General features: G+C 34.8%; 2 protein-coding genes and 2 long non-coding RNA genes across 11 annotated transcripts; 1 reads left to right on the forward strand and 3 right to left on the reverse strand.

The window, feature by feature from the left end:
• Positions 1-7: 7 nt before the first annotated feature.
• On the reverse strand, positions 8-3,733 carry LOC105118820 (receptor-like protein 12). 5 transcript variants are annotated; one of them, XM_011016866.1, is made up of 3 exons: positions 2,669-3,731; positions 278-2,590; positions 8-165 (listed from the first exon to the last, which is right to left on the reverse strand). In XM_011016866.1, the coding sequence occupies exons 1-2, from the start codon at positions 3,513-3,515 to the stop codon at positions 300-302; spliced, it is 3,138 nt and encodes a 1,045-aa protein (XP_011015168.1). In that variant the 5' UTR covers positions 3,516-3,731; the 3' UTR covers positions 8-165; positions 278-299. The 5 variants fall into 5 exon arrangements, with proteins under 5 accessions (XP_011015168.1, XP_011015167.1, XP_011015166.1 ...); XM_011016865.1 differs by having other exon boundaries at positions 8-162; positions 288-3,733; XM_011016864.1 differs by having other exon boundaries at positions 288-3,733.
• Positions 3,734-12,204: 8,471 nt separating this feature from the next.
• Positions 12,205-12,922, forward strand: LOC105118822 (uncharacterized). The gene is made up of 2 exons (XR_841029.1): positions 12,205-12,383; positions 12,661-12,922. It is a non-coding gene; the product is annotated as an uncharacterized LOC105118822 (long non-coding RNA).
• A 2,261-nt stretch (positions 12,923-15,183) lies between these two features.
• Positions 15,184-19,261, reverse strand: LOC105118823 (receptor-like protein 12). Of its 4 annotated transcripts, none has more exons than XM_011016871.1 (2): positions 15,986-19,261; positions 15,184-15,802 (listed from the first exon to the last, which is right to left on the reverse strand). In XM_011016871.1, the coding sequence occupies exon 1, from the start codon at positions 19,133-19,135 to the stop codon at positions 15,998-16,000; it is 3,138 nt and encodes a 1,045-aa protein (XP_011015173.1). In that variant the 5' UTR covers positions 19,136-19,261; the 3' UTR covers positions 15,184-15,802; positions 15,986-15,997. The 4 variants fall into 4 exon arrangements, with proteins under 4 accessions (XP_011015173.1, XP_011015172.1, XP_011015171.1 ...); XM_011016870.1 differs by having other exon boundaries at positions 15,184-15,805; XM_011016869.1 differs by having other exon boundaries at positions 15,976-19,261.
• Positions 19,262-21,797: 2,536 nt separating this feature from the next.
• LOC105118824 (uncharacterized) lies at positions 21,798-22,618 on the reverse strand. The gene is made up of 2 exons (XR_841030.1): positions 22,475-22,618; positions 21,798-22,163 (listed from the first exon to the last, which is right to left on the reverse strand). It is a non-coding gene; the product is annotated as an uncharacterized LOC105118824 (long non-coding RNA).
• Positions 22,619-24,282: the final 1,664 nt, after the last annotated feature.

Consider the following 24,282-nt stretch of genomic DNA (forward strand, 5'->3'; position numbering starts at 1 on the left):
TTGTTGGGGGGGGGGGGGTAGAAGTGCACATGTTGCCGCAGATTGGACAGCCAGAGCGACTAGATGTTTCAAATGTCTACTTGACTGGGTTCACAACCACCCGGATGAACTTCGTTGTATTCTTGTAAAGGATTTCCCTAGTTGTTGAATGAATAGCCCGTTCTGCTGTTAAAAAAAAAATGTTCAATGCAAGAGAAAAAAAACATTATAGAAACTTCTCTATATATATATATATATATATATACTCGAAAATACATCAGACGCTTGAATAAATTACCTGAAAATACCTGCTTCAACGGTTAGTTTCTTCTTGCACCGTTTCTGTGAGCTTTCTTCATTCTTCCTTTAGTTTTCAGACTCCATTGAACTTCGACCATCCTTACAAACCATGCCGGTTTTCTTGTTCTAAACACTATGTATCCAACTGCAGCTCCAAGCACAAATCCACATCCATACCCCATCACAACTGCTTTCCATCCAAATCCATCTCCAAACAGTGATGAATCATCTCCTTCTTCGGAGTTTGATGGTGGTGGTTGTTGTGTCTCACCACTATTGCATTCCTTCGAGATTTGAAATCCACACAAGCCCGAGTTTCCTTCGAATGAGCCCTTATTGAACGTGTTGAACTGCTTTCCATTAGGTATGGGTCCTTCTAGCTGGTTATGTGAAAGGTTTAGGACACTAAGAAATGTTAGATCTGCCAACTGCATCGGAATCCTTCCCGTAAGCAAGTTTGAAGAGAGATCTAACGATTCCAGATTGGCCAAATTCCCCAATGAAGGTTGAACATATCCTGTAAGGGAGTTGTGAGAGAAGTTTAGCTGTTGAAGTGCATTAAGCTTTCCAATCGACTCTGGTATCTCTCCAATAAAACTGTTGTGCGACAAATCAATGAATGCGAGGGTACTTCTAATTTTCACAAACTCAATTTCCAGCCCTTTCCACGTCAATTTTACAGAATAATCATAACTGATGTTTCTAACCTTCATGTAAATCATATCTTGATCCAAGGTCTTCATTGCTTCGAGACCATTGAAATACCCAGTTGGCAACGGTCCACTAAAATTATTGCTGGAGATGTCAAAAATCCTTAGTTTTGAAAAGGCGTAGTTGGTCGTCGGACCTTTCACAAACCCATGGAGTTCGTTGGATTTTAGAACAAGGACCTGTAGCTCTTGAAGCGTATCGAAAAAGTAGGGGAACTTGCCTTTTATCTTATTGAAACCAAGATCAAGAACCTCCAATTGTGTACAGTTGATCATCGATGGTGGTATTTCCCCTTCCAATTCGTTGCCATTGAGATTGAGATATCTCAAGTTATTCCCCACAAAAAACCTTGAAAGGAGTGTGCCTTGGAGGTTGTTCATGCCAAGATGCAACACTGAGAGACTGTCACTAAAGTTCCCCAGACATTGTGGTATAAAACCACTCAAGCTGTTGTTGGACAAGTCAAGGACTTGGAGGGCTGTCAGCTTACAAGCAGAAGAAGAAATCTCTCCTGTTAACTTGTTGGATGCAAGTTTAAGGACTATCAAGTTCTCTTGATGGAAAACTGAACTTGGAATTGGGCCATGCAAGTGGTTATTGCTCAAATCAAGCAATATTAATGAATTGTACTGGAATTCACTTAAATTCCCAGTGAATAAGTTACTACGGAGGTCCAAATACTGCAGAGAGGGATGAGAAAACAAAAAGGACGGTATTGTGCCCGTGAACAAGTTATCAGATAACATGAGAGCTCTTAGATTTGGAAGGCTACTTATTTGAGGAGAGATAGGGCCTAGCAATTGATTATCTGATAAAAATAAACGTTGAAGTTGTGTCAGGCTACCCAAAAAATCTGGAATCTGACCCTTGAAATTATTGGAACTAAGATCCAACCAATTGAGATTCACAAGGTTTGCCAGTGATGATGGAATGCGGCCACTCAAATTATTAAATGAGAGATCTAATGCAACAAGCTGCGTGAGGTTACCAAGTAGGGCTAGATTTGATCTTTTGCTAATGTTACAGTTACCGAGATACAGATTTTTCAACGACTTTAGATTATTGATGAAGTCATTCTCGATAGAAATTGAGATTTTCGTATCAAAAAGAGCCAACTCCTCGAGGGAACTGCTCACATTGGAGGAAGGAAAAGAACCTGTGAGGCCTACGTTACCCCCCAAATTGAGAAATTCAAGGTTTGGTAAGAGAAAGATGCTAGCTGGGAATTCCCCTCGCAGCCCACAATTCCCGAAAGAAAGAATTGACAAGGAAGACGACAAGTTCTTCAAGGAATTGGGTACAACCAAAGACATATTTACCCACCGCAAAAGGAGTTTTCTTAACTTGGTTAGCTTTTGAACAAGCTTGTTAAGAGAAGATGAATCTAGTGTCAGGTAAGAGTTCCCGGAGAGATCAAGTGAAACCAACTCAGTGAGCTGCTCAAAATCAGATGGAACCGGACCTGTAAAATTGTTGAATCCGAGATTCAAGGTCTGGAGGTGCTTAAGGTTTCCTATAGAGAATGGGATGTGACCACTCAAGTGGTTATATGAAATGTCCAACACAGTGAGTTGTGTGAGGTTGCCAAGCCATGGTAGATTTGCGCCAGTAAAATTGCATTGTCTAAGATACAATTGCTTCACCGACTTCAAATTATTAACTGGATCATGTTCTAGATGTATTGAAATCCCCGTCATTGATAGATCCAAGTATGAAAGAGCATTACTCACATTGAATGGTGGAAAAGAGCCAGTAAGGTCTATGTTCTCCGATAAATCAAGCAGCTGCAAGTTTGATAGCCCATGAACGTTACTTGGTAGTTTCCCTTGCAATCCACAGTTAGCGAGTTGGAGTGATGACAAAGGAGAAGAAAGATTCATCAAGAAACTGGGTACAACCATTGACATGTCTACCTCGCTCAAATGAAGTTCTCTTAGCTTGGTTAGGTTTTGAACAAGCTTGTTAAAAGGAATTGGTTCTAGTGCCAGTTTGTTATTATAAGAGAGATCAAGTGAAACCAGTTTGGACAGATGAGAGATTTGTGATGGAACTAGGCCTGTAAAACCCGAATAGTTTAGGTTAAGATGCGTCAAATTGGAAAAGTGGCCAAACTGAGATGAAATATGAGAGAGATTGAAATCATTGTAAGAGAGGTCGAGCTTTTGAAGATGATGAAGGGAGAAGAGAGTGCTATTGGAATGGAGAGCGCCATAAAGCATGCTGCAGGCAAGGTCAAGCCCAATGACTTGCCCACTCTTGATGTCACAAGTCACCCCATCCCACAAGCAGCAATCTGTGCCCTCTTTCCAGGACTCTGTCTTGGGATCTTCACAATACTCAAAAGAAGCAGAAGGATTAATGGAAAAAGATTCTTTGAACTGGAGCAGATGAATACTTTGGTCATGGGCACACAATTGAGTTGAAGAGGAGAAGTTTGAAGACAAGGATGACGAAACTGTTGGATTAAAATGCAAGAGAAACAAAATTAAAGACACGGACTGAGTGAACCGGAGTAAACATCCCATTTTCTCTTTCAGGATACAAAACAGTGGACGCTGAATGAAATCAAGGTGCTCTAGCACTCGGGTGAGACGGAAATCTAAATTGTGATTAGTACTATTTATAGACAGCTTGATTGTGCGACTCAAATTTTTGCAGTAATTATAAAATCACTAATTGCAAACAGTAAGATTCCTGTCATCTTTCCTATTTTGGCCCATTATTCTGCAAGACAGCAGTGTTCTTGCAACTTGCTCGGTTCTTGCGACTCGCAAGACCAATATAAAAAAGCAAGAGTGTCAAATTAGCTCCTGGTGGGCAGATTACCTGGACTGCGCTGCTAAATGTTTTACTGAAATTTATAAAAACATCTAGAGGAAGACAAAATTGTGGTCACAGTTTTGAAATGATCAGAGGGGTTTTTTTTTTGGTAAGTAATCAGAGGGGTTTTCCTGAAGCATAATTCACCAATGGAATTTCTTCGGAGCTTCCTTTTGCCAACTGAGATTTTTTACACATAAATTCACGTAACCATTTAAAGCAAAGGCCCCTGCGTCTAGCTTGTCCAATCCTTTCCAACTTTCCTTCTTCTTTTTTTAGGTTTTCTTTATTTCTTTATTTTTTTTAAAAAAATATAAGATGCATTCTCCCCAAAACAAATTATTAAAAGAAATCAAGAATAGGAAATAAAACATGCTTTTTCTGTAAATAAAAAAGGGAATTTTCTTGGTGAATATCATTATAATAAAACTACTAAACTTCCGATAAAAAAAGTCGTACTTAAACTAGTAAGCTTAAGTAACTAAAAAGAAAACAAGTTAGCTAATAGTTTATAAAACCAATGGGCCTCAGTGGTAATAATTTCCTTGCACCTGCATAACGGGTTCAAATCCTCCTCGAAGTATTTTAGCTTACAAAATAAATAATAAAAAAAAGCCTCCTTACGAAAGGAGCCAGTGCAGCCCCTCATACTTGACTTGAAAATCGGGGCTCCTCCAGCCGACAGCCACCAATAAAATGCTGTCATGTATTTAAAGTCTTGGCATTGCTCTTCTGGACCCTTTTTGACTTGAAACAGGACCACTTGGTCTAAAACGGTTTATTTTAAGACATTCTTTCTTCGGACACTCGTTGGCTCCTTCCAAGTGAATTCCTTATTAAAGAAGGGGAGGGATCCATCGAACATTCAACCTTTGTTAAGCCAGAAGTAGAAGGTGTGGACCATACCATATATTATCACATATTGCAAAGCAAATTCTGCTCTTAAAACTCTTTACTGGTGGGATGCCACACCACATGTACTAAGGTAAAGAAAGAATTTACAATTATGATGATGTTTAATTGATTAGGTTATATATATATATATATATATATTTTAAATTATTATTTTAAGTCTTATAAATCTAATTTTAAAGTTATTAATTTCAGAATTCATAAAATTAATTGAGATGCATCTAAACTAATCTAAACACTTAAATAAATAAATAAAAAATCTTAACATGTAATGTTCAATCATCTATATCAATATTAAGGTCTATCAGCTATTATTTTGTCCATAATCCTAATTTTATCGTCAAATCTGCTGCACCAGCAATATAAACTAATTTAACCACAGTTTGTGTTTGGGTACGTAGTTCTTATTATTCCTACACTATTAATCTAGAGACTATGAATATTCTAGTTTCTATTTAGGTTTGTAGCTTAATGACGTACAAATAAGTTGATACACATACTACTCAGGATACAAAATTAATAATTCCTTGTGTTTTTCTCTTGTTATGTAAATCATAGCATTATTTTTTTTCTTTATTTTATCACCTTTTTTTTAACATTTCCTCATTCAATCTCCTACAACATTCGCAATTACCCCCCCTTTTCATTTTTTTTCATTCAATTAATGGAATCTCTTACAAAAAAATAAAAAAAAAATACATTTGATTAAGAAATTATTTTCTCAGTTTTAATTTGGTTTTCAAAACTAGATATTTAAAAAGTATATTATTCTCAGAAATCCATTGGAAATAAATAAAAAATTAATAATAACCTTTTCGTTAGTAAGTATAAATATTTTTAAGACAATAAATTAAATTTCCGTTCAGATTACAATTAAAAAATTAAAAGTATTTCCTAGTGCAGTTCCGGGGGACCTTCAATGCTAATCCATGATTTTTTCAATGTGGAAGACATGATATTTGACTTCAAGAAACGAACCTGCAGGAATGAAAAATCTCTCTCTCTCTCTCTCTCTCTGTGTGTGTCTATATATAACATCTCAAGGCTGGAATTGCACAGACAGAATATTCTCCCAAGTATGTCATATTGATCGTTAACATAAATCTTCCCTGTCACAAGCTTCTCTTTGCTTTTTGTAGTTACTGGGCCATATCGAAAATCTCTCCAATACTCCAAGAGTAGTTGCATATGCCTTTTAGTTTCTGAAATTTAGATCTGTCCCTGATTTATTGGAAATATACATGTCAACTAATTTTAGAAACGGGATTTATCAGCTCACGGTTTTCTTTGTTAAGTGATCAGGGATCGTATTATTAACACCAAAAACAAGAACAAGCTGCTATGACAAGAGCAGCCGGAGTAAACTCAGTTCATGGTTTCTGCGCTGTTGATTTTGGTGGCCAGTTTCTAATTAAAAAAAAAAATCCCATACTCTCTCTAGCACTGTGGTTTTTCACGCGAGCCTATATATATAAAAATACTTGTACTCATGGGTTTATGATGAGATAGCATTAAAGGCCAGCTTTTTATTTGTTGATATAAAGTTAATCGCGACACTCCAGACAAAAATTAATATTCAGTTCACAATATATATATATATATATATATATATATAAAAGCAAAGGCATATGAACATCATAGAAGAGAAGAGATAGCTAGACTAATCAAGCTCTTTATTTATTTTGCATAAACTTCAACAAAGATTACACAACTTCACGGAATCAAAACCAAGAAAAATCAAAACCTGATCATGATGCAAGTTGTTGTCACCATGTACTGGGAGGTTAATTTATTTGTCTTGCATAAATATATAGTTCTCGAATCAAAATATAACACACACACACACACACACACATGTAACATGACTAGTTGTTGTCGCTCTCAAGAACGCATGCAACTTTGCGCGCCTTCAATCTTCAATTTGGGTCACAGTCAGTTTGCTCCACGGGAGATTCACAACGTTTTTTTGGTTTCTTCGGTCCTGGATTTGGATTAGGTTGGCAATGTTTTTTATTAGCACCGCATGGAGATCCTGAACTGACGGGGCCCCATCCCGTGCTTGGATCTGCAAACATTTATATTGTTAGACGAAAAAAAAAAAGAAATAAATGCTCTGCGATAACAAACAGCATCTTAATTTATAGCATTAATTAAGTCATGGTCCTAAAATATATGCATGCAAGATTATACACAACACAGAACACGCATATGAGCTGCGCGCTTAATTATCTTAAATTAAGTAAAAGCAAACAGAAACAGGTTTTTCACCTTTCCCGCCCCCTAATTGTCGCGCAGTGCAAGTGGATGAGGGAGAGAAGACGATGGTTGCTAAGAGAATGCATATGATCACAAGAAAGGCTTTCATGTTTGAAATATTTGTGTTTATCATGGCCATTGCCTCTTCGCTACCACTCTTATTTATCGGCGCCATGCATGATATTAACAGCTGTGGAAGGGAAATGACCACGAAAGTTCACACGTGCACAAGACGAGATTATTAATTGATCACCGTGTCCACTCCTTTGCATTATTGAATAAGACAACTTTGAAAAGTATAAGTGCATTCATAATAGCAACAAGTTGTTAAAAATATATACTATATATATATATATTCAGCGAAGAATGAAGCCCAAGACTAGCTGGTCGACTTTGCATGTGGACAACGACTCCATCTTTCATCAAGAAGGTAATTTCTAAGCAAAACATATATAGCACGCGTTGTTTTTTTTTTTTTTTTTGTTGGTGATAATCGAAGTGTATTATTGCAAATTGTTAGCCATAAAGTGAATGGCTAATAAAGATTAGGGTACGTAGTTCGAAATCTTAATTCTTGAAATAGGGTTGTTTTATGCTTATTTCTTGAAATAGGGTTGTTTTTGCCAAAAAAACAAAACACCAATTTTGCCACGTAAACAGCTTTGAGGATCACATGAACAAGAAAGCTTTACCATTTACATGTTCAAACTAATTCAATTAACAATAGAACTTAAAAGTTCATATTCATAAAAACTGACAAAAAAATGATAAAAATGATTGACAGACCCTTATCAAAACAACATGTTTTATATATCCTATATAGAAAATCTCATCGTTGTGTTGTACAGAAGAGGTTAGGGGTTAGAAAGGAATAGCATGAAATTCTCATTGTTGTGTTGGAGATCCTCTGTTTTGACTGCGCGCAGCTGATTGTAAAAGTTATGGTTCTTTTGAAGATGATGTACAGGCTTCAGATTCTTTTCTATGTTCCTGTGGTGGTGTGTTCTTGTTAAGGATATACCATGGACTGATGGCCACTGTACGTCAAGTCCCTTTTGCCTTCGCAGTTGCAGATCGCTGAGGTAGAAAGGGGGCTCGAGTCGTTTTTACTTGGAGACAGATTAGGGGTTTTACCATCATCTTGTTAGTAAACCTAAAACTTTGATTCACTATTATTAACAAAAATTATGATCATGTTCACCGAAGAAAAAAATAATGTGAAATTTTAGATTGTTAGGCAATGCTTTTATCTTTTTGTTACGTCATATAAGCTAATTGACGAGGAAGAAAGTACGTATGCACCGCTGCAAATCAAAGAACATGTATGCCAAATTGATGTGGAGGTTTTCCCCAATATTTTCCGGCTTTATCTACATAGGTAGAATAGACATGGAATATTTATGAAGTTTGGATGCAAAAAATTGATTTGGGGCCAACGATACGGGGAGGGAGAAGAGGAAATACTCTCCCATATCTATCTTTTATTTCCTCGTTAAATTAAAATTACAAGTTTTTATAAAAATAGCTCTTTCTACGTGGCCCTGCTCAAAAAGCACTGTTCAATAGTGCTTTATTTTTGTTTTTTCTTTTTTTTTTAGGTTTAATTTTTTTAATTTAATTTTTTAATGGGTTTTTTTTAATCTCGGTTTTATAGCTTAGATTGTGAATTTAATAAGATAACTCGGGTTTTTTTTATTTTTTTTAATTTCATTCCTTAATATTTTGATGATTTAAAATTAAGTTTCATAATTTTTTTATTTGCTTTCTATAAGGTTATTGTGATCATATTATTCAAGTTACGAGTTTGATAGGTTCACTCGAGTTATTTTTTATGTCTTTTATTTAATTATTTTATTTAATTTTATCCTTTAATAATGGATTGATTAAGAATTGAATATTATAATTTATTTTGATTTAATTTTTATAAAGTTATCTTACTCACATAAAATGAATTGTGAGTTTGGTTGATAAATCCTAGTGTATTTAAATTATTTGTTTTTTTTTAATTTTTTTAATTGATTTATTTTTATTTTTATTATTTGGTAAGATTTGAATTTTATAATTTATTAGGTTAGCAACTCAACTTAAATAATCGGATTATCGTTGTAAATTTAAAGGTCATAACATAAAAAAGTAATAGGAAACATTTCCTATAAGAGCTGATAAAAGTAAATGAGATCCCTAAATGGATGGTGTAAAACCTTACTTTTTACCACTCATGCCAGAGGACTTTAAATCTAATTGCTCAAGTAAAATTTTCTAGTTTTATTTTTTTATAAACCAACAAGAAGAAGATTTGAATTGAAATGGTGGTAAATTGCTAGCCGACAACTCCCAAAAATCAAAAGAAAGATAAGTCATTTATAACCGAGTTTCCTCGCATGACTTGATTTATAATAATATCTTTTAAATTAAATATATAAACTTAAACGTATATTTGTTTACTTATTTAGTACCATCTAATATTTCATTTGTATTATATTAATGCTTGATAAATTATAGTTGCATTGACGTGGGTTGTAGGAATTGAAACCCAACGATTGGATCTTAATTGAAAAATGATTAATAAAAATATAACTAGTTGTTTTTAGATAATTAAAAATTTCTTGAAATATAATAGATTTTACTAAAATTTTAGTAGATTTTTGCACGCTTGCAAGCCAGTGGGAGGGAATCCAGAAAATGTCTATCCAGTTTCTCGGTTATTGCCAATTTGCCTTAAAAGATTTTCATTTTTTTCAGATGGAACTTCCAAACAACATGTAAATTGATTAAAACTGGAATTGCTTAAAAGCTTCCTTTTGCCAACTGAGATTTTTTTCACATAAATTCAAGCAACCATTAAAAGCAAAGGCCCCTGCGTCTAGCTTGTCCAGTCCTTCCAACTTTCCTTTTCTTTTTTTTCTAGGTTTTCTTTATTTGTCTACTTATTTTATTTTTTGAAAATATAAGGTGAATTTCTCCTCAAAACAAATTATCATGAAAGAACTCTAGAATAGGAAATAAAACATGCTTTTTCTGTAAGTAAAAAAGGGAATTTTCTTGGTGAAAATCATTATAAAACTACTAAACTTCCGATTAAAAAACTAGTGAGCCTAAGTACCTAAAAAGACAACAAGTTAATCAATAGTTTATAAAACCAATGGGCCTTTGGTTCAGTGGTAATAAGTTCCTTGCACCTGCAAAACAGGACAACTTGCATTAAAGTCTTCGGCATTGCTCTTCTGGACCCTTTTTGACTTGAAACAGGACAACTTGGTCTAAAATGGTTTATTTTAAGACCTTCTTTCTGTGGACACTCGTTGGATCCTTCCTGGCTGCGTGGGCTCCATGTCAAGCCTTTATCAAAGAAGGGGAAGGGTCCGTCGAACATTGCATCTTTGTTAAGCCAGAAGTAGAAGGTGTGGATCTTACCGTTAAATAATATATTTATTTAAAGTAAAATAATATTTTTAGTTTAATATATATATATATATATATATATATATATATATATATATGTATATAAGTTTTTTGTATTTATGTTAAGGGAAGAACTTTTAGATAAATGAATTGAGGAGAATTCTAGCTTTCATCTTGTATTTATTTTTATATTAATTGAATTATTTTAATATTATATAGAATTGATTTCATAAAACAAGATTTAATCTCTACTACATCTTTTGCGTATTCAATTATTTTAGTATTTTATCTTTTGTTCAAGAAAAAAAATTTGTAAGCATTCTCATTTAAGTTAATATAAAGTATTTTTTATTTGATAGTTTGTTTTGATAAATACTACTTTATATTATATTATTGTTGAGAATTTGATATATTTTATTATTACTTGTAAAAATATTATATATGATATTCATATTGTTAATTAATTTATTATTTTTCATATTGCTGTTCATTGAAAAACTGTTCTTTATATTTTATAATATTTTTAAAGTACAGTCTTTTAGATAATACATACATGTTTTTCACCTTTCTCGCTCAGTAATTCTCGAGCAGTACAGGTGGATGAGGGAGAGAAGACGATGGTTGCTAAGAGAAAGCATAAGATAATAAGAAAGGCTTTCATGCTGGAAATATTTGTGTTTATCATTGCCTCTTCGCTGACACTCTTATCGATAGCCACCATGCATGCATTATCTTAATTAGCGGCTTTGGAGGGGAACTGACCTTGAAAGTTCACATGCACAAGACGAGATTGTTGATCACCGCGTCCACTCCTTTGTATTATTGAATAAGACAACTTTGAAAAGTATAAGTGCATTTAAACAGCAACAAGTTGTTTTATATATATATATATATCTTGGCCACTGGCAATGATATTTCCAGGTCAGTATTATACAGTATACATGCCGTTGATTGTGAACCTCTCTGCATGTTCTTCCTTAATATTTACATAGCAACTGCTGCCATTTGGATAATGCTTTCGCAGAGTCATTGAGAACCTGCCCACACACTTTAACTTTTAGCACTATTTGAGATATTTATTTTATCAGCTTGAAGTTCAATAAAAGAATGAACTAAGCTGATATCACTGATGCTTTGGGTTTGTTCAAAGATTACCTAATTCATTTCTATTTTTCTGGGTAACGGGACTGCATTTCACTGGAAAGCCCAAAGCTAGCTTTGAGAAATATTAGCCTACAAGAAGTCCTAATTTTAATTACTATCAGAATTTTATTGATGATCCCAAACTCATTGGTTTTTTCAGAAATTGATGATATCAAACAGGTTGCTTTTTGCCCGCTGGACCTTTTCTTGAATCCCCTGATATTTCAGCGGCCAGGATTTCTCTGTGGATAGGAATAACCACATTGAAGTGAACTGGCCTTATTTTTAACTTGAATGCTTCCATTGCACATAGCTGATGCCTCTCTACAATGTAGTGGGACCCTCTTCCATTTGATGAACCATGGACTACCAATTCAAATTACCTAAACTTAAAGATACTGTTACCTGTTTAGAAAATTGTTCAAAACCTGTGGTAATACATGCATCCCACTCGTCCCAGAAGGGAATTAATATGAATCACAACTTTTGAATTTCGAGTAAAAGAACATGTTAAGAGAAGTGACTGAAATCTCTAAAGATTTTAAAGAACACGGTTAGTCAAGACAAGTTATTAATGGAATTTTAAGAGGGAGAGCTGTACACTTGGATTGTTTCTTGTGGGATGCCTATTGTTTTATATATCAGACTATCAGAGTACTTGCATCCTACCGATTGTTTTATTCAAGAACATCTTGATGTCTTCCTTGCACAGATGCTTGATGGTCTGGTGAAAAGAATTGCATTGGACTTTGATGTTGAGAATGTTGCGAAAACAGCCAAAGCTTCTAAAGAAACGAAGATTGCTGAAGTTGGGGCTGACATTGAACTGCTAACAAAACAGAAGTGAATGTTGGTCTGTGGTAAGTGCATTTTTTTAAAACCTGTATTAAAATAGACGTTTTATTCAGACGATGGAGCAAGCTTGTGTGCCTTTAAAATGCATGCATAAACCTATAAGCCAGTTTTACTTTCTGCATAGCATAACTAGCACAGACGGATTAGTTGTCATGCGTAAGATAAACTACAACAGAGGGTACTTAACTAGCGTAGCAGAATAGTTGCATGGCAGGGCACATATCTGATAGAAATCTCAATAATGATATTCACCCAGGACTCGCGTCTTTTTCCCGTTTGCAGTATTGTTGGGAAAAATCAAAAGCTACAAGCTCATAAAAGGGATCAACAGTTAGGAAACTGTTTTGACCTCTAGTTTGGATGACGCCCGGGTCATGCGATGAGAAGATCGACTCAGTGACTGGATCTCCATTGTTTGAAGAATCTGCTGCCCTCTTGCATGCAACGAGGTCTTTGGGGATTTTATGCAAAATTTAATTTGGCTACACCCGACACACCCCATCCCTTCTTATAAATAAAAAAGCCTCAAAAAATTTAATTTTGGAGAATACTCAGTACAGAGATGTTTATTTATTTGGATATAACTTGATTAAGAAGATGAAACCAAGAAAATCAAGCTATTTAAATGAAAAAAATATCAAGAAAAAGGGAGTAGTTTTATATATACAAAACAAATAATAACTAAGATGGGTTTTTTTTTTAATACAAAGGGGTAATTATTTTTTTGATATTTTTGGATATTTTTTATTGTTTATGTGAAAAATAAATTTGGAAAAATAAAAAAATATTTTTTAATAAATGAAAAATATTTGAAAAATAAAATATTATTACAATATTAATGAATACCTGAATAACATCCGATCATTACCTGAAGAACATATGTAAAAGAACAAAACTAACTCTTCAAGCTTGTCCAATATTTTTTGTCAGGGGACTTAAGTCCATGTATCCAGCTACTAATAGCGATTATTATAAAGAAGAAGCAAGAGTTTTCTGCAGATATCCTGTACGGGTAAGGCAGGCAACTTGACACTAACTGCATGTATTTATCGTCGTACTTTTAAAATTAAAATATCATACAATTATATTCTTCCTTCATAACAATTTAAAATCTTATAAAAATTAAAATTTATATATTTCATATCATGAATAATATATAAAAAAGTAAATGTTCATAATCATGTCCATATTTGCAATAAAAAAGAAATGCAAGTTTGGGCAAATATAAATTATAATATTTGGATGGAAAGTTGAGAATACGAATCGGTAATGCTTGAAATTTCGAAGTAGATAACAAGATAAATATGCATAATCGACAATTTTTTAACTAAAATAAAATAAAATTGAGGCTCCTTCTCCAGGAAAGCAATATTCCACAAGGCCTTTAAAGCTTCCTGGAGGAAAAGAGCAATACTTGAAGATAATACAAACAGGGAGCCTTTACGTTTCAGTAATTAATTATCAAAGTACGTGCAAGGAATGATAATTGAAGGATGCATGAGAATGAAAGACCCAGAAAGCAAGCCATTCATCTGTTACTTAAAATGGCTTGTACTGATTCTATTTTTGTCACTTGCAGAACGTCAATCGAACCATCAGAAGAAGGGGTACCTGGCGCACATGAACTGAACTATCATAGGCAACATCTTCAAGGCTAAGAGAAAACAGAATTGGCAAGCACAGCAAGTCACTAGATTGAAAGAAATGCTGAGGAGTAAAAAAATGGAGGTTGGTATTTTAAAAAATTCTCATTTAACATTACTGGCGCAGTGGGTTGTAACATAAATGAGGACGCGGGACGATGTTAACAGATACGTTCACCCCAGTAAAAGTAATCTGCACGCTATAAAGAATCCAGGAACATGATAATAGAAGGCAAACCTTGATTGTCTTCTAATTTTTACTTTTCACGAGAGGTGTGATCCTAACGAGTCATGATGTTCAGACAAGAAACGACCACTACCATCCAGCATTGTTGTGATAATATCCTGGATGACAGTAGTAGTTTCTTGTTTGAACATCATGGAACAACAGTATCTTGATTGAGAGATTAGCCAGGAAAAATTGCTGGAAGTGCCGTTCCTACACTACAACAAGACTGCTGAAAATCTAAGAGAACTATTATGAACAGAACAAATTCTCAATAATAATTTCATAAAATAACGAATAATATAATTTATTCACCTGCAGACAAAAGGTGCATGAGTTTTGAACAACAAACTGATATCATGAACGAAGACTGAGAGATGATAATGGGATGAGGTTTCTCCTATATGCCCATGAAGAACTTGTTGATCAGAGGAGGAGGTTTAATCATGAAATCTACAAATTCATGACCCAGACCATTGAATCTGCTAAATAAGCCGAATATAAATAATGATGGCGAGAGGCCGAACGAATGTCAAATTATATGGATCATAGGGTACAATTCAGTATCCAATTAGGCGACTAGGAGCGGATCATTGCACTCTTCATCATGATCTCTGGATTAAGCCTTTCTTTCGGCCTTGAATATTTGAGCAGTCCAGAACAAGGCCGGTAGATCAAGATGCATAAAAAATTGCTTCCAGATCATTTCTTATTAATTTATTTATTTACTGTCATATTATCCTACTAGAAACTAGTGCGTGGAACAATCACTGAGTTGTTCACTCTATTACATGAAAAATTAGTTGCTCTTAACAATTCGTATGCTTCAATTGAGCGCTGGTAAAGAAGTATTTCCACGCGTGTATATATTCTGTACAGTATATCCGGTTTATAACGTTATTTTGTAAAGAAAATTGTATTCTTAAAACTTCGTTCTATCGAAAGCTACAAACATTATTAGCCAGTGTTGATTAGCATGAATCATTTTTCAGCTGTCGAAAATCGGATGTTTTGTCAATAATATAAATCTCGCACCATGCCAAATTCAGGCTGCTTGAAATTAACTATATATTTAAGCGTAAATTGACTCTTTTTTCACATTATCAACACCCATCATTGCAAAAAAAAGAAAAAAAAAAGAAAACCATTGAAAAAGGAGGGAAAGAAAGAAAAAACCTAACACCAGAAGAGTAAAATAGATGTAGAGTGGAAGATGGGTCTAGCACTCTGTATCTTCCATTCCAATGTTATTCGCGTCGTAGAAAATCACAGCTATAATTATTGGCGACGCATCACATAAGGCAGTATATTGCGTTGGGTAGTCAGTCTTCAACTTGCCAAGTGATTGTAGAAACTGATGATGAGAAACAAGTGCTCCACGCTATCAATTTGTAACAGTAGCTTGGGCGGGTAGAAGTGCAAATGTTGCCGCAGATTGGACAGCCAGAGTGACTAGATGTTTCAAATGTCTACTTGACTGGGTTCACAACCACCCGGATGAACTTCGTTGTATTCTTGTAAAGGATTTCCCTAGTTGTTGAATGAATAGCCCGTTCTGCTGTTAAAAAAAAAATGTTCAATGCAAGAGAAAAAAAACATTATAGAAACTTCACTCTCTCTCTCTCTCTCTCTCGCTCTCTCTCTCTCTCTCTCTATATATATATATATATATATATATATATATATATCTGACATCTTGAAAATACATCAGACGCTTGAATAAATTACCTGAAAATACCTGCTTCAACGGTTAGTTTCTTCTTGCACCGTTTCTGTGAGCTTTCTTCATTCTTCCTTTAGTTTTCAGACTCCATTGAACTTCGACCATCCTTACAAACCATGCCGGTTTTCTTGTTCTAAACACTATGTATCCAACTGCAGCTCCAAGCACAAATCCACATCCATACCCCATCACAACTGCTTTCCATCCAAATCCATCTCCAAACAGTGATGAATCATCTCCTTCTTCGGAGTTTGATGGTGGTGGTTGTTGTGTCTCACCACTATTGCATTCCTTCGAGATTTGAAATCCACACAAGCCCGAGTTTCCTTCGAATGAACCCTTATTGAACGTGTTGAACTGCTTTCCTTTAGGTATGGGTCCTTGTAGCTGGTTATGTGAAAGGTTTAGGACACTAAGAAATGTTAGATCTGCCAACTGCATCGGAATCCTTCCCGTAAGCAAGTTTGAAGAGAGATCTAACGATTCCAGATTGGCCAAATTCCCCAATGAAGGTTGAACATATCCTGTAAGGGAGTTGTGAGAGAAGTTTAGCTGTTGAAGTGCATTAAGCTTTCCAATCGACTCTGGTATCTCTCCAATAAAACTGTTGTGCGACAAATCAATGAATGCGAGGGTACTTCTAATTTTCACAAACTCAATTTCCAGCCCTTTCCACGTCAATTTTACAGAATAATCATAACTGATGTTTCTAACCTTCATGTAAATCATATCTTGATCCAAGGTCTTCATTGCTTCGAGACCATTGAAATACCCAGTTGGCAACGGTCCACTAAAATTATTGCTGGAGATGTCAAAAATCCTTAGTTTTGAAAAGGCGTAGTTGGTCGTCGGACCTTTCACAAACCCATGGAGTTCGTTGGATTTTAGAACAAGGACCTGTAGCTCTTGAAGCGTATCGAAAAAGTAGGGGAACTTGCCTTTTATCTTATTGAAACCAAGATCAAGAACCTCCAATTGTGTACAGTTGATAATAGATGGTGGTATTTCCCCTTCCAATTCGTTGCCATTGAGATTGAGATATCTCAAGTTATTCCCCACAAAAAACCTTGAAAGGAGTGTGCCTTGGAGGTTGTTCATGCCAAGATGCAACACTGAGAGACTGTCACTAAAGTTCCCCAGACATTGTGGTATAAAACCACTCAAGCTGTTGTTGGACAAGTCAAGGACTTGGAGGGCTGTCAGCTTACAAGCAGAAGAAGAAATCTCTCCTGTTAACTTGTTGGATGCAAGTTTAAGGACTATCAAGTTCTCTTGATGGAAAACTGAACTTGGAATTGGGCCATGCAAGTGGTTATTGCTCAAATCAAGCAATATTAATGAATTGTACTGGAATTCACTTAAATTCCCAGTGAATAAGTTACTACGGAGGTCCAAATACTGCAGAGAGGGATGAGAAAACAAAAAGGACGGTATTGTGCCCGTGAACAAGTTATCAGATAACATGAGAGCTATTAGATTTGGAAGGCTACTTATTTGAGGAGAGATAGGGCCTAGCAATTGATTATCTGATAAAAATAAACGTTGAAGTTGTGTCAGGCTACCCAAAAAATCTGGAATCTGACCCTTGAAATTATTGGAACTAAGATCCAACCAATTGAGATTCACAAGGTTTGCCAGTGATGATGGGATGCGGCCACTCAAATTATTAAATGAGAGATCTAATTCAAGAAGCTGTGTGAGGTTACCAAGCAGTGCTAGATTTGATCTTTTGCTAACGATACAGTTACGGAGAACCAGCTTTTTCAACGACTTTAGATTATTGATAAAGTCATTCTCGATAGAAATTGAGATTTTCGTATCAAAAAGAGCCAACTCCTCGAGGGAACTGCTCACATTGGAGGAAGGAAAAGAACCTGTGAGGCCTACGTTACCCCCCAAATTGAGAAATTCAAGGTTTGGTAGGAGAAAGATGTTAGATGGGAATTCCCCTCGCAGCCCACAATTCCCAAAAGAAAGAATTGACAAAGAAGACGACAAATTCTTCAAGGATGCAGGTACAACCAGAGACATATTTACCCACCGCAAACGGAGTTCTCTTAACTTGGTTAGGTTTTGAACAAGCTTGTTAAGAGATGATGAATCTAGTGTCAGATAAGAGTTCCCGGAGAGATCAAGTGAAACCAACTCAGAGAGCTGCTCAAAATCAGATGGAACCGGGCTTGTAAAATTGTTGAATCCGAGATCCAGGGTCTGAAGGTGCTTAAGTTTTCCTATAGAGAAAGGGATGTGACCCCTCAAGTTGTTATATGAAATGTCCAACACAGTGAGTTGTGTGAGGTTGCCAAGCCGTGGTAGATGTATTGAAATCCCCGTCATTGATAGATCCAAGTATGAAAGCGCATTACTCACATTGAATGGTGGAAAAGAGCCAGTAAGGTCTATGTTCTCCGATAAATCAAGCAGCTGCAAGTTTGATAGCCCATGAACGTTACTTGGTAGTTTCCCTTGCAATCCACAGTTAGCGAGTTGGAGTGATGACAAAGGAGAAGAAAGATTCATCAAGGAACTGGGTACAACCAATGACATGTCGACCTCGCTCAAATGGAGTTCTCTTAGCTTGGTTAGGTTTTGAACAAGCTTGTTAAAAGGAATTGGTTCTAGTGCCAGTTTGTTATTATAAGAGAGATCAAGTGAAACCAGTTTGGACAGATGAGAGATTTGTGATGGAACTAGGCCTGTAAAACCCGAATAGTTTAGGTTAAGATGCGTCAAATTGGAAAAGTGGCCAAACTGAGATGAAATATGAGAGAGATTGAAATCATTGTAAGAGAGGTCAAGCTTTTGAAGATGATGAAGGGAGAAGAGAGTGCTATTGGAATGGAGAGGGCCATAAAGCATGCTGCAAGCAAGGTCAAGCCCAATGACTTGCCCACTCTTGATGTCGCAAGTCACCCCATCCCACAAGCAGCAATCCGTGCCCTCTTTCCATGACTCTGTCTTGGGATTTTCACAATACTCAAAAGAAGCAGAAGGATCAATGACAAAAGATTCTTTGAATTGGAGCAGATGAATACTTTGGTCACTGGCACATAATTGAGCTGAAGAGGAGAAATTTGAAGACAAGGATGACGAAACTGTTGGATTAAAATGCAAGAGACACAAAATTAAAGACACGGACTGAGTGAACCGTAGTAAACATCCCATTTTCTCTTTCAGGATCCAAAACAGTGGACGCTGAATGAAATTAAGGTGCTATAGCACTCGGGTGAGACGGAAATCATAATTGTGATTAGTACCATTTATAAACAGCTTGATTGTGCGGCTCAAATTTTTGCAGTAATTATAAAATCACTAATTGCAAACAGTAAGATTCCTGTCAGCTTTCCTTTTTTGGCCCATTATTCTGCAAGACAACAGTGTTCTTGCAACTTGCTCCGTTCTTGGAAAAAGCAAGAGTGTCAAATCAGCTGCTGGCGGGCAGATTACTTGGGCTGCGCTGCTAAATGTTTTTCTGAAATTTATAAAAAACATCTAGAGGAAGACAAAATTGTGGTCACAGTTTAGCAATGATCAGAGGGGTTTTCCTGAAGTATAATTCACCAATGGAATTTCTTAAAAGCTTCCTTTGCCAACTGAGATTTTTTTCACATAAATTCAAGCAACCATTGCAAGCAAAGGCCCCTGCGTCTAGCTTGTCCAATCCTTTCCAACTTTCCTTTTATTTTTTTTAGGTTTTCTTTATTTTTTTATTTCTTTGAAAATATAAGATACATTTCTCCTCAAAACAAATTATTAAAAGAAATCAACAATAGGAAATAAAACATGCTTTTTCTGTAAATAAAAAAGGGAATTTTCTTGGTGAAAATCATTATAAAACCACTAAACTTCCGATAAAAAAACTAGTGAGCCTAAGTCACTAAAAAGGAAAACAAGTTAATGAATAGTTTATAAAACCAATGGGCCATAGTGGTAATAAGTTCCTTGCACCTGCAAAACGGGTTCAAATCCTCCTAGAAGTATTTGAGCTTATAAAATAAATAAATAAATAGACAAAAAAAAGCCTCCTTACGAAAGGAGCCAGTGTAGCCCCTCATCCTTGACTTGAAAATCGGGGCTCCTCCAGCCGACAGCCAACAATACAATTCTGTCTTGTATTTAAAAGTCTTGGCATTGCTCTTCTGGACCATTTTTGACTTGAAACAGGACAACTTGGTCTAAAATGGTTTATTTTAAACCATTCTTTCTTCGGACACTCGTTGGCTCCTTCCTGGCTGCGTTGGCTGCAAGTCAATTCCTTATTAAAGAAGGGGAAGCATCCATTGAACATTGAACCTTTGTTAAGCCAGAAGTAGAAGGTGTGGGCCTTACCATATATCATCACATATTGCAACAAATTCGGCTCTTAAAAGCCATCTCTTTGCTGTTGCGATGCCACACCGCATGCATTAAGGTAAAGAAACAACTTTACATTGCTAAAATGGTTGGTTTTTATATTTATTTTTTTAAAATTATTAGTTTAAATTTTATTATTAAAAATTTATATAATTATTAATTTTAAAGTTTATAAACTTAATAAGCTAGTGTAAACTAACTCAAACACCTCCATTAAAAAAAAAAATCCTTAACATCAAACCTACTGCACCAGCAATACAAACTAATTTAACCAGTGTTTGTGTTTGGGTACATAATTCTAATTATTCCTACATTATTAATGTAGAAACTATGAATATTATCTTTTCTATTTAGGTGCACATACTGCTCAGGATACAAAATTAATAATTCCTTGTGTTTTTCTCTTGTAATGTAAATCATAGCATTATCTTTTTTCTTTATTTTATAATCTTTTTTTTTTAACATTTCCTGATTCAATCTCCTACAACATTTGAAATTATCCCCCTTTCCATTAAATTAATGGAATCTCTCACAGATTTTTTTTAAAAAATACATTTGATTAAAAAATTATTTTTTCAGTTTTTAATTTGGGTCAAAACTAGTTATTTAAAAAGTATATTTTTATCAGAAATCCATTGGAAATAAATAAAAAAATAATACTAAATTTTCGTTAATAAGTAGAAATATTGTTAAGAGAATAAATTAAATTTCCGTTCAGATTACAATTAAAAAATTAAAAGTATTTCCTAGTGCAGTTCCAGGGGACCTTCAATGCTAATCCATCATTTATTCAATGTGGAATACATGAAATATACATACATACATACATACATACATATCTCTCTGTGTGTGTCTATATATAACATCTCAAGGCTGGAATTGCACAGACAGAATATTCTCCCAAGTATGTCATATTGATCGTTAACATAAATCTTCCCTGTCACAAGCTTCTCTTTGCTTTTTGTAGTTACTGGGCCATATCGAAAATCTCTCCAATACTCCAAGAGTAGTTGCATATGCCTTTTAGTTTCTGAAATTTAGATCTGTCCCTGATTTATTGGAAATATACATGTCAACTAATTTTAGAAACGGGATTTATCAGCTCACGGTTTTCTTTGTTAAGTGATCAGGGATCGTATTATTAACACCAAAAACAAGAACAAGCTGCTATGACAAGAGCAGCCGGAGTAAACTCAGTTCATGGTTTCTGCGCTGTTGATTTTAGTGGCCAGTTTCTAATTAAAAAAATAAAATAAAAACCCCACACTCTCTCTAGCACTGTGGTTTTTCACGCGAGCCTCTATATATATAAATATTTGTACTCATGGGTTTATGATGAGATAGCATTAAAGGCCAGCTTTTTATTTGTTGATATAAAGTTAATCCCGACAAAAATTAATATTCAGTTCATAATATTAATTTTATTAGTCCTAACATAATACATATATATAAAAGCAATGGCATATGAGCATCATAGAAGAGAAGATAGCGAGCTCTTTGTTTATTTTGCATAAACTTCAACAAAGATTACACAATTTCATGGAATCAAAACCCGATCATGCTGGAAGTTAATTTATTTTTCTTACATAAATGTATATAGCTCGACTCGAATGAAAATAGCATACACACACATGACATGACTAGCTGCTGTCACTCTTAAGTACGTATACAACCTTGCTTGCCTTCAATCTTCAATTTGGGCCACAATCAGATTGCCTAACAGAAGATTGACAACTTTTACTTGGTTTATTTGGTCCTGGCTTTGGACTGGGGTGGCAATTTTGTTTGCTCCTACCGCATGGAGGTCCTGAATTGACGGGGCCTGATCCCCTATATGGATCTGCAAAATTTACATATATATATATATATCATAATCAATAATATGTTTTCTTGTTATGATCACAAACTCAAAGTAAAGTGTGGTATCTACCAAAATAATAGTTTCATGGTGAAAATATTGTTCGACGAAAAAGAAATAAATATTAAATGCTCTGCGATAACAAACAGCATCTTAATTAATTTATAGCATTAATTAAGTCATGGTCCTAAAATATATGCATGCAAGATTATACACAAACACAGAACACCCATATGAGCTGCTTAGTTATCTTAAATTAAGTAAAAGCAAACAGAAACAGGTTAGTTTCTCACCTTTCCCGACCTGCAGTAATTCTCGAGCAGCACTGGTGGATGAGGGAGAGAAGACGATGATGGTTGCTAAGAGAAAGCATAAGATAATAAGAAAGGCTTTCATGTTGGAAATATTTGTGTTTATCTGCATGGTCATTGCCTCTTCGCTGCCACTCTTATTTATAGCCACCATGCATGCATGATCTCAATTAGCGGCTTTGGAAGGGAACTGACCTTGAAAGTTCACTTGCATGTGCACGAGACGAGATTATTGATCACCGCGTCCACTCCTTTGTATTATTCACTACGACAACTTTGAAAAGTATAAGTGCATTTATAACCGCAACAAGTTGTTATATATATATATATATATATATATATATATATTCAGCGAAGTATAAAGCCCATACATGGTTAAATATAAGTAATCAGAATATAAATAAAAAAGGCAGCAGTGGCAAGCCGTCTCTCTAAAGTCAAGAAAGAAGAAATGTTGTAATTTGAATGTGTAGATATGTTCGTTTTCGAAAGGACCTCTTTTTTTCTTGTACGCTTGCAAACCAGTGGGAGGGAATCCAGAAAATGTCTATCCAGTTTCTCGGTTATTGCCAATTTGCCTTAAAAGATTTTCATTCTTTCAGATGGAACTTCCAAACAACATGTAAATTGATTAAAACTGGAATTGCTTAAAAGCTTCCTTTTGCCAACTGAGATTTTTTTCACATAAATTCAAGCAACCATTAAAAGCAAAGGCCCTGCGTCTAGCTTGTCCAGTCCTTCCAACTTTCCTTTCCTTTTTTTCTAGGTTTTCTTTATTTGTCTACTTATTTTATTTTTTGAAAATATAAGATGAATTTCTCCTCAAAACAACTTATTATGAAGGAACTCAAGAATAGGAAATAAAACATGCTTTTTCTGTAAGTAAAAAAGGGAATTTTCTTGGTGAAAATCATTATAAAACTACTAAACTTCCGATTAAAAAACTAGTGAGCCTAAGTCACTAAAAAGAAAACAAGTTAATCAATAGTTTATAAGTTCCTTGCACCTGCAAAACGGGATCAACTCCTCCAAGAAGTAGCTGAGCTTAAAAAATAAATAAATAGATAAAAAAAGCCTCCTTACTTAGCTTGAAAATCGGGGCTCCTCCAGCCGACAGCCAACGATACAATTCTATCCTGCATTAAAGTCTTTGGCATTGCTCTTCTGGACCCTTTTTGACTTGAAACAGGACACCTTGGTCTAAGATGATTTCTTTTAAAACATTCTTTCTTTGGACAGTCGTTGGATCCTTCCTGGCTGCGGTGGCTCCAAGTCAAGTCTTCATTAAAGAAGGGGAAGGGTCCGTCGAACATTGAACCTTTGTTAAGCCAGAAGTAGAAGGTGTGGACATTACTGTTAAATAATATATTTATTTTGTTTTATTTATTTAAAATAAAATAATATTTTTAATTTAACCTATATATAAATTATTTGTAATACAAATAAATTTATAAGAATTCTAGCCTCTTTCTTTTCATGTTATTTAACATTTGAAATTACCACCCCCCTTCATTTTTTTTCATTAAAATGGAATCTCTTACAACAAAAAAAACTTTTGATTAAGAAATTATTTTTTCAGTTTTAATTTGGTTTCAGAACTAGTTATTTAAAAATTATTTTTTTATCAGAAATTCATTGGAAATAAATAATTAAAACATTATATAAAATTAACATTAAATTTTTCAATGTGGAAGACATGATATATATTTGACTACAAGAAACGAACCTGCAAGAATGAACATTTTTTCAGTATATTTTTCCATTTTTTTTATTAACATCTCATGAATGCT

The sequence above is a fragment of the Populus euphratica genome, unplaced genomic scaffold, assembly GCF_000495115.2.
Source record: "Populus euphratica unplaced genomic scaffold, PopEup_1.0 scaffold2255.1, whole genome shotgun sequence".
In the NCBI taxonomy this organism is placed as follows: domain Eukaryota; kingdom Viridiplantae; phylum Streptophyta; class Magnoliopsida; order Malpighiales; family Salicaceae; genus Populus; species Populus euphratica.

Excerpts from the sequence above, each read along its gene's own strand:
- LOC105118820 (XM_011016865.1), bottom strand. The coding sequence starts at position 3,515 with ATGGGATGTTTACTCCGGTTCACTCAGTCCGTGTCTTTAATTTTGTTT.
- LOC105118823 (XM_011016871.1), bottom strand. The coding sequence starts at position 19,135 with ATGGGATGTTTACTACGGTTCACTCAGTCCGTGTCTTTAATTTTGTGT.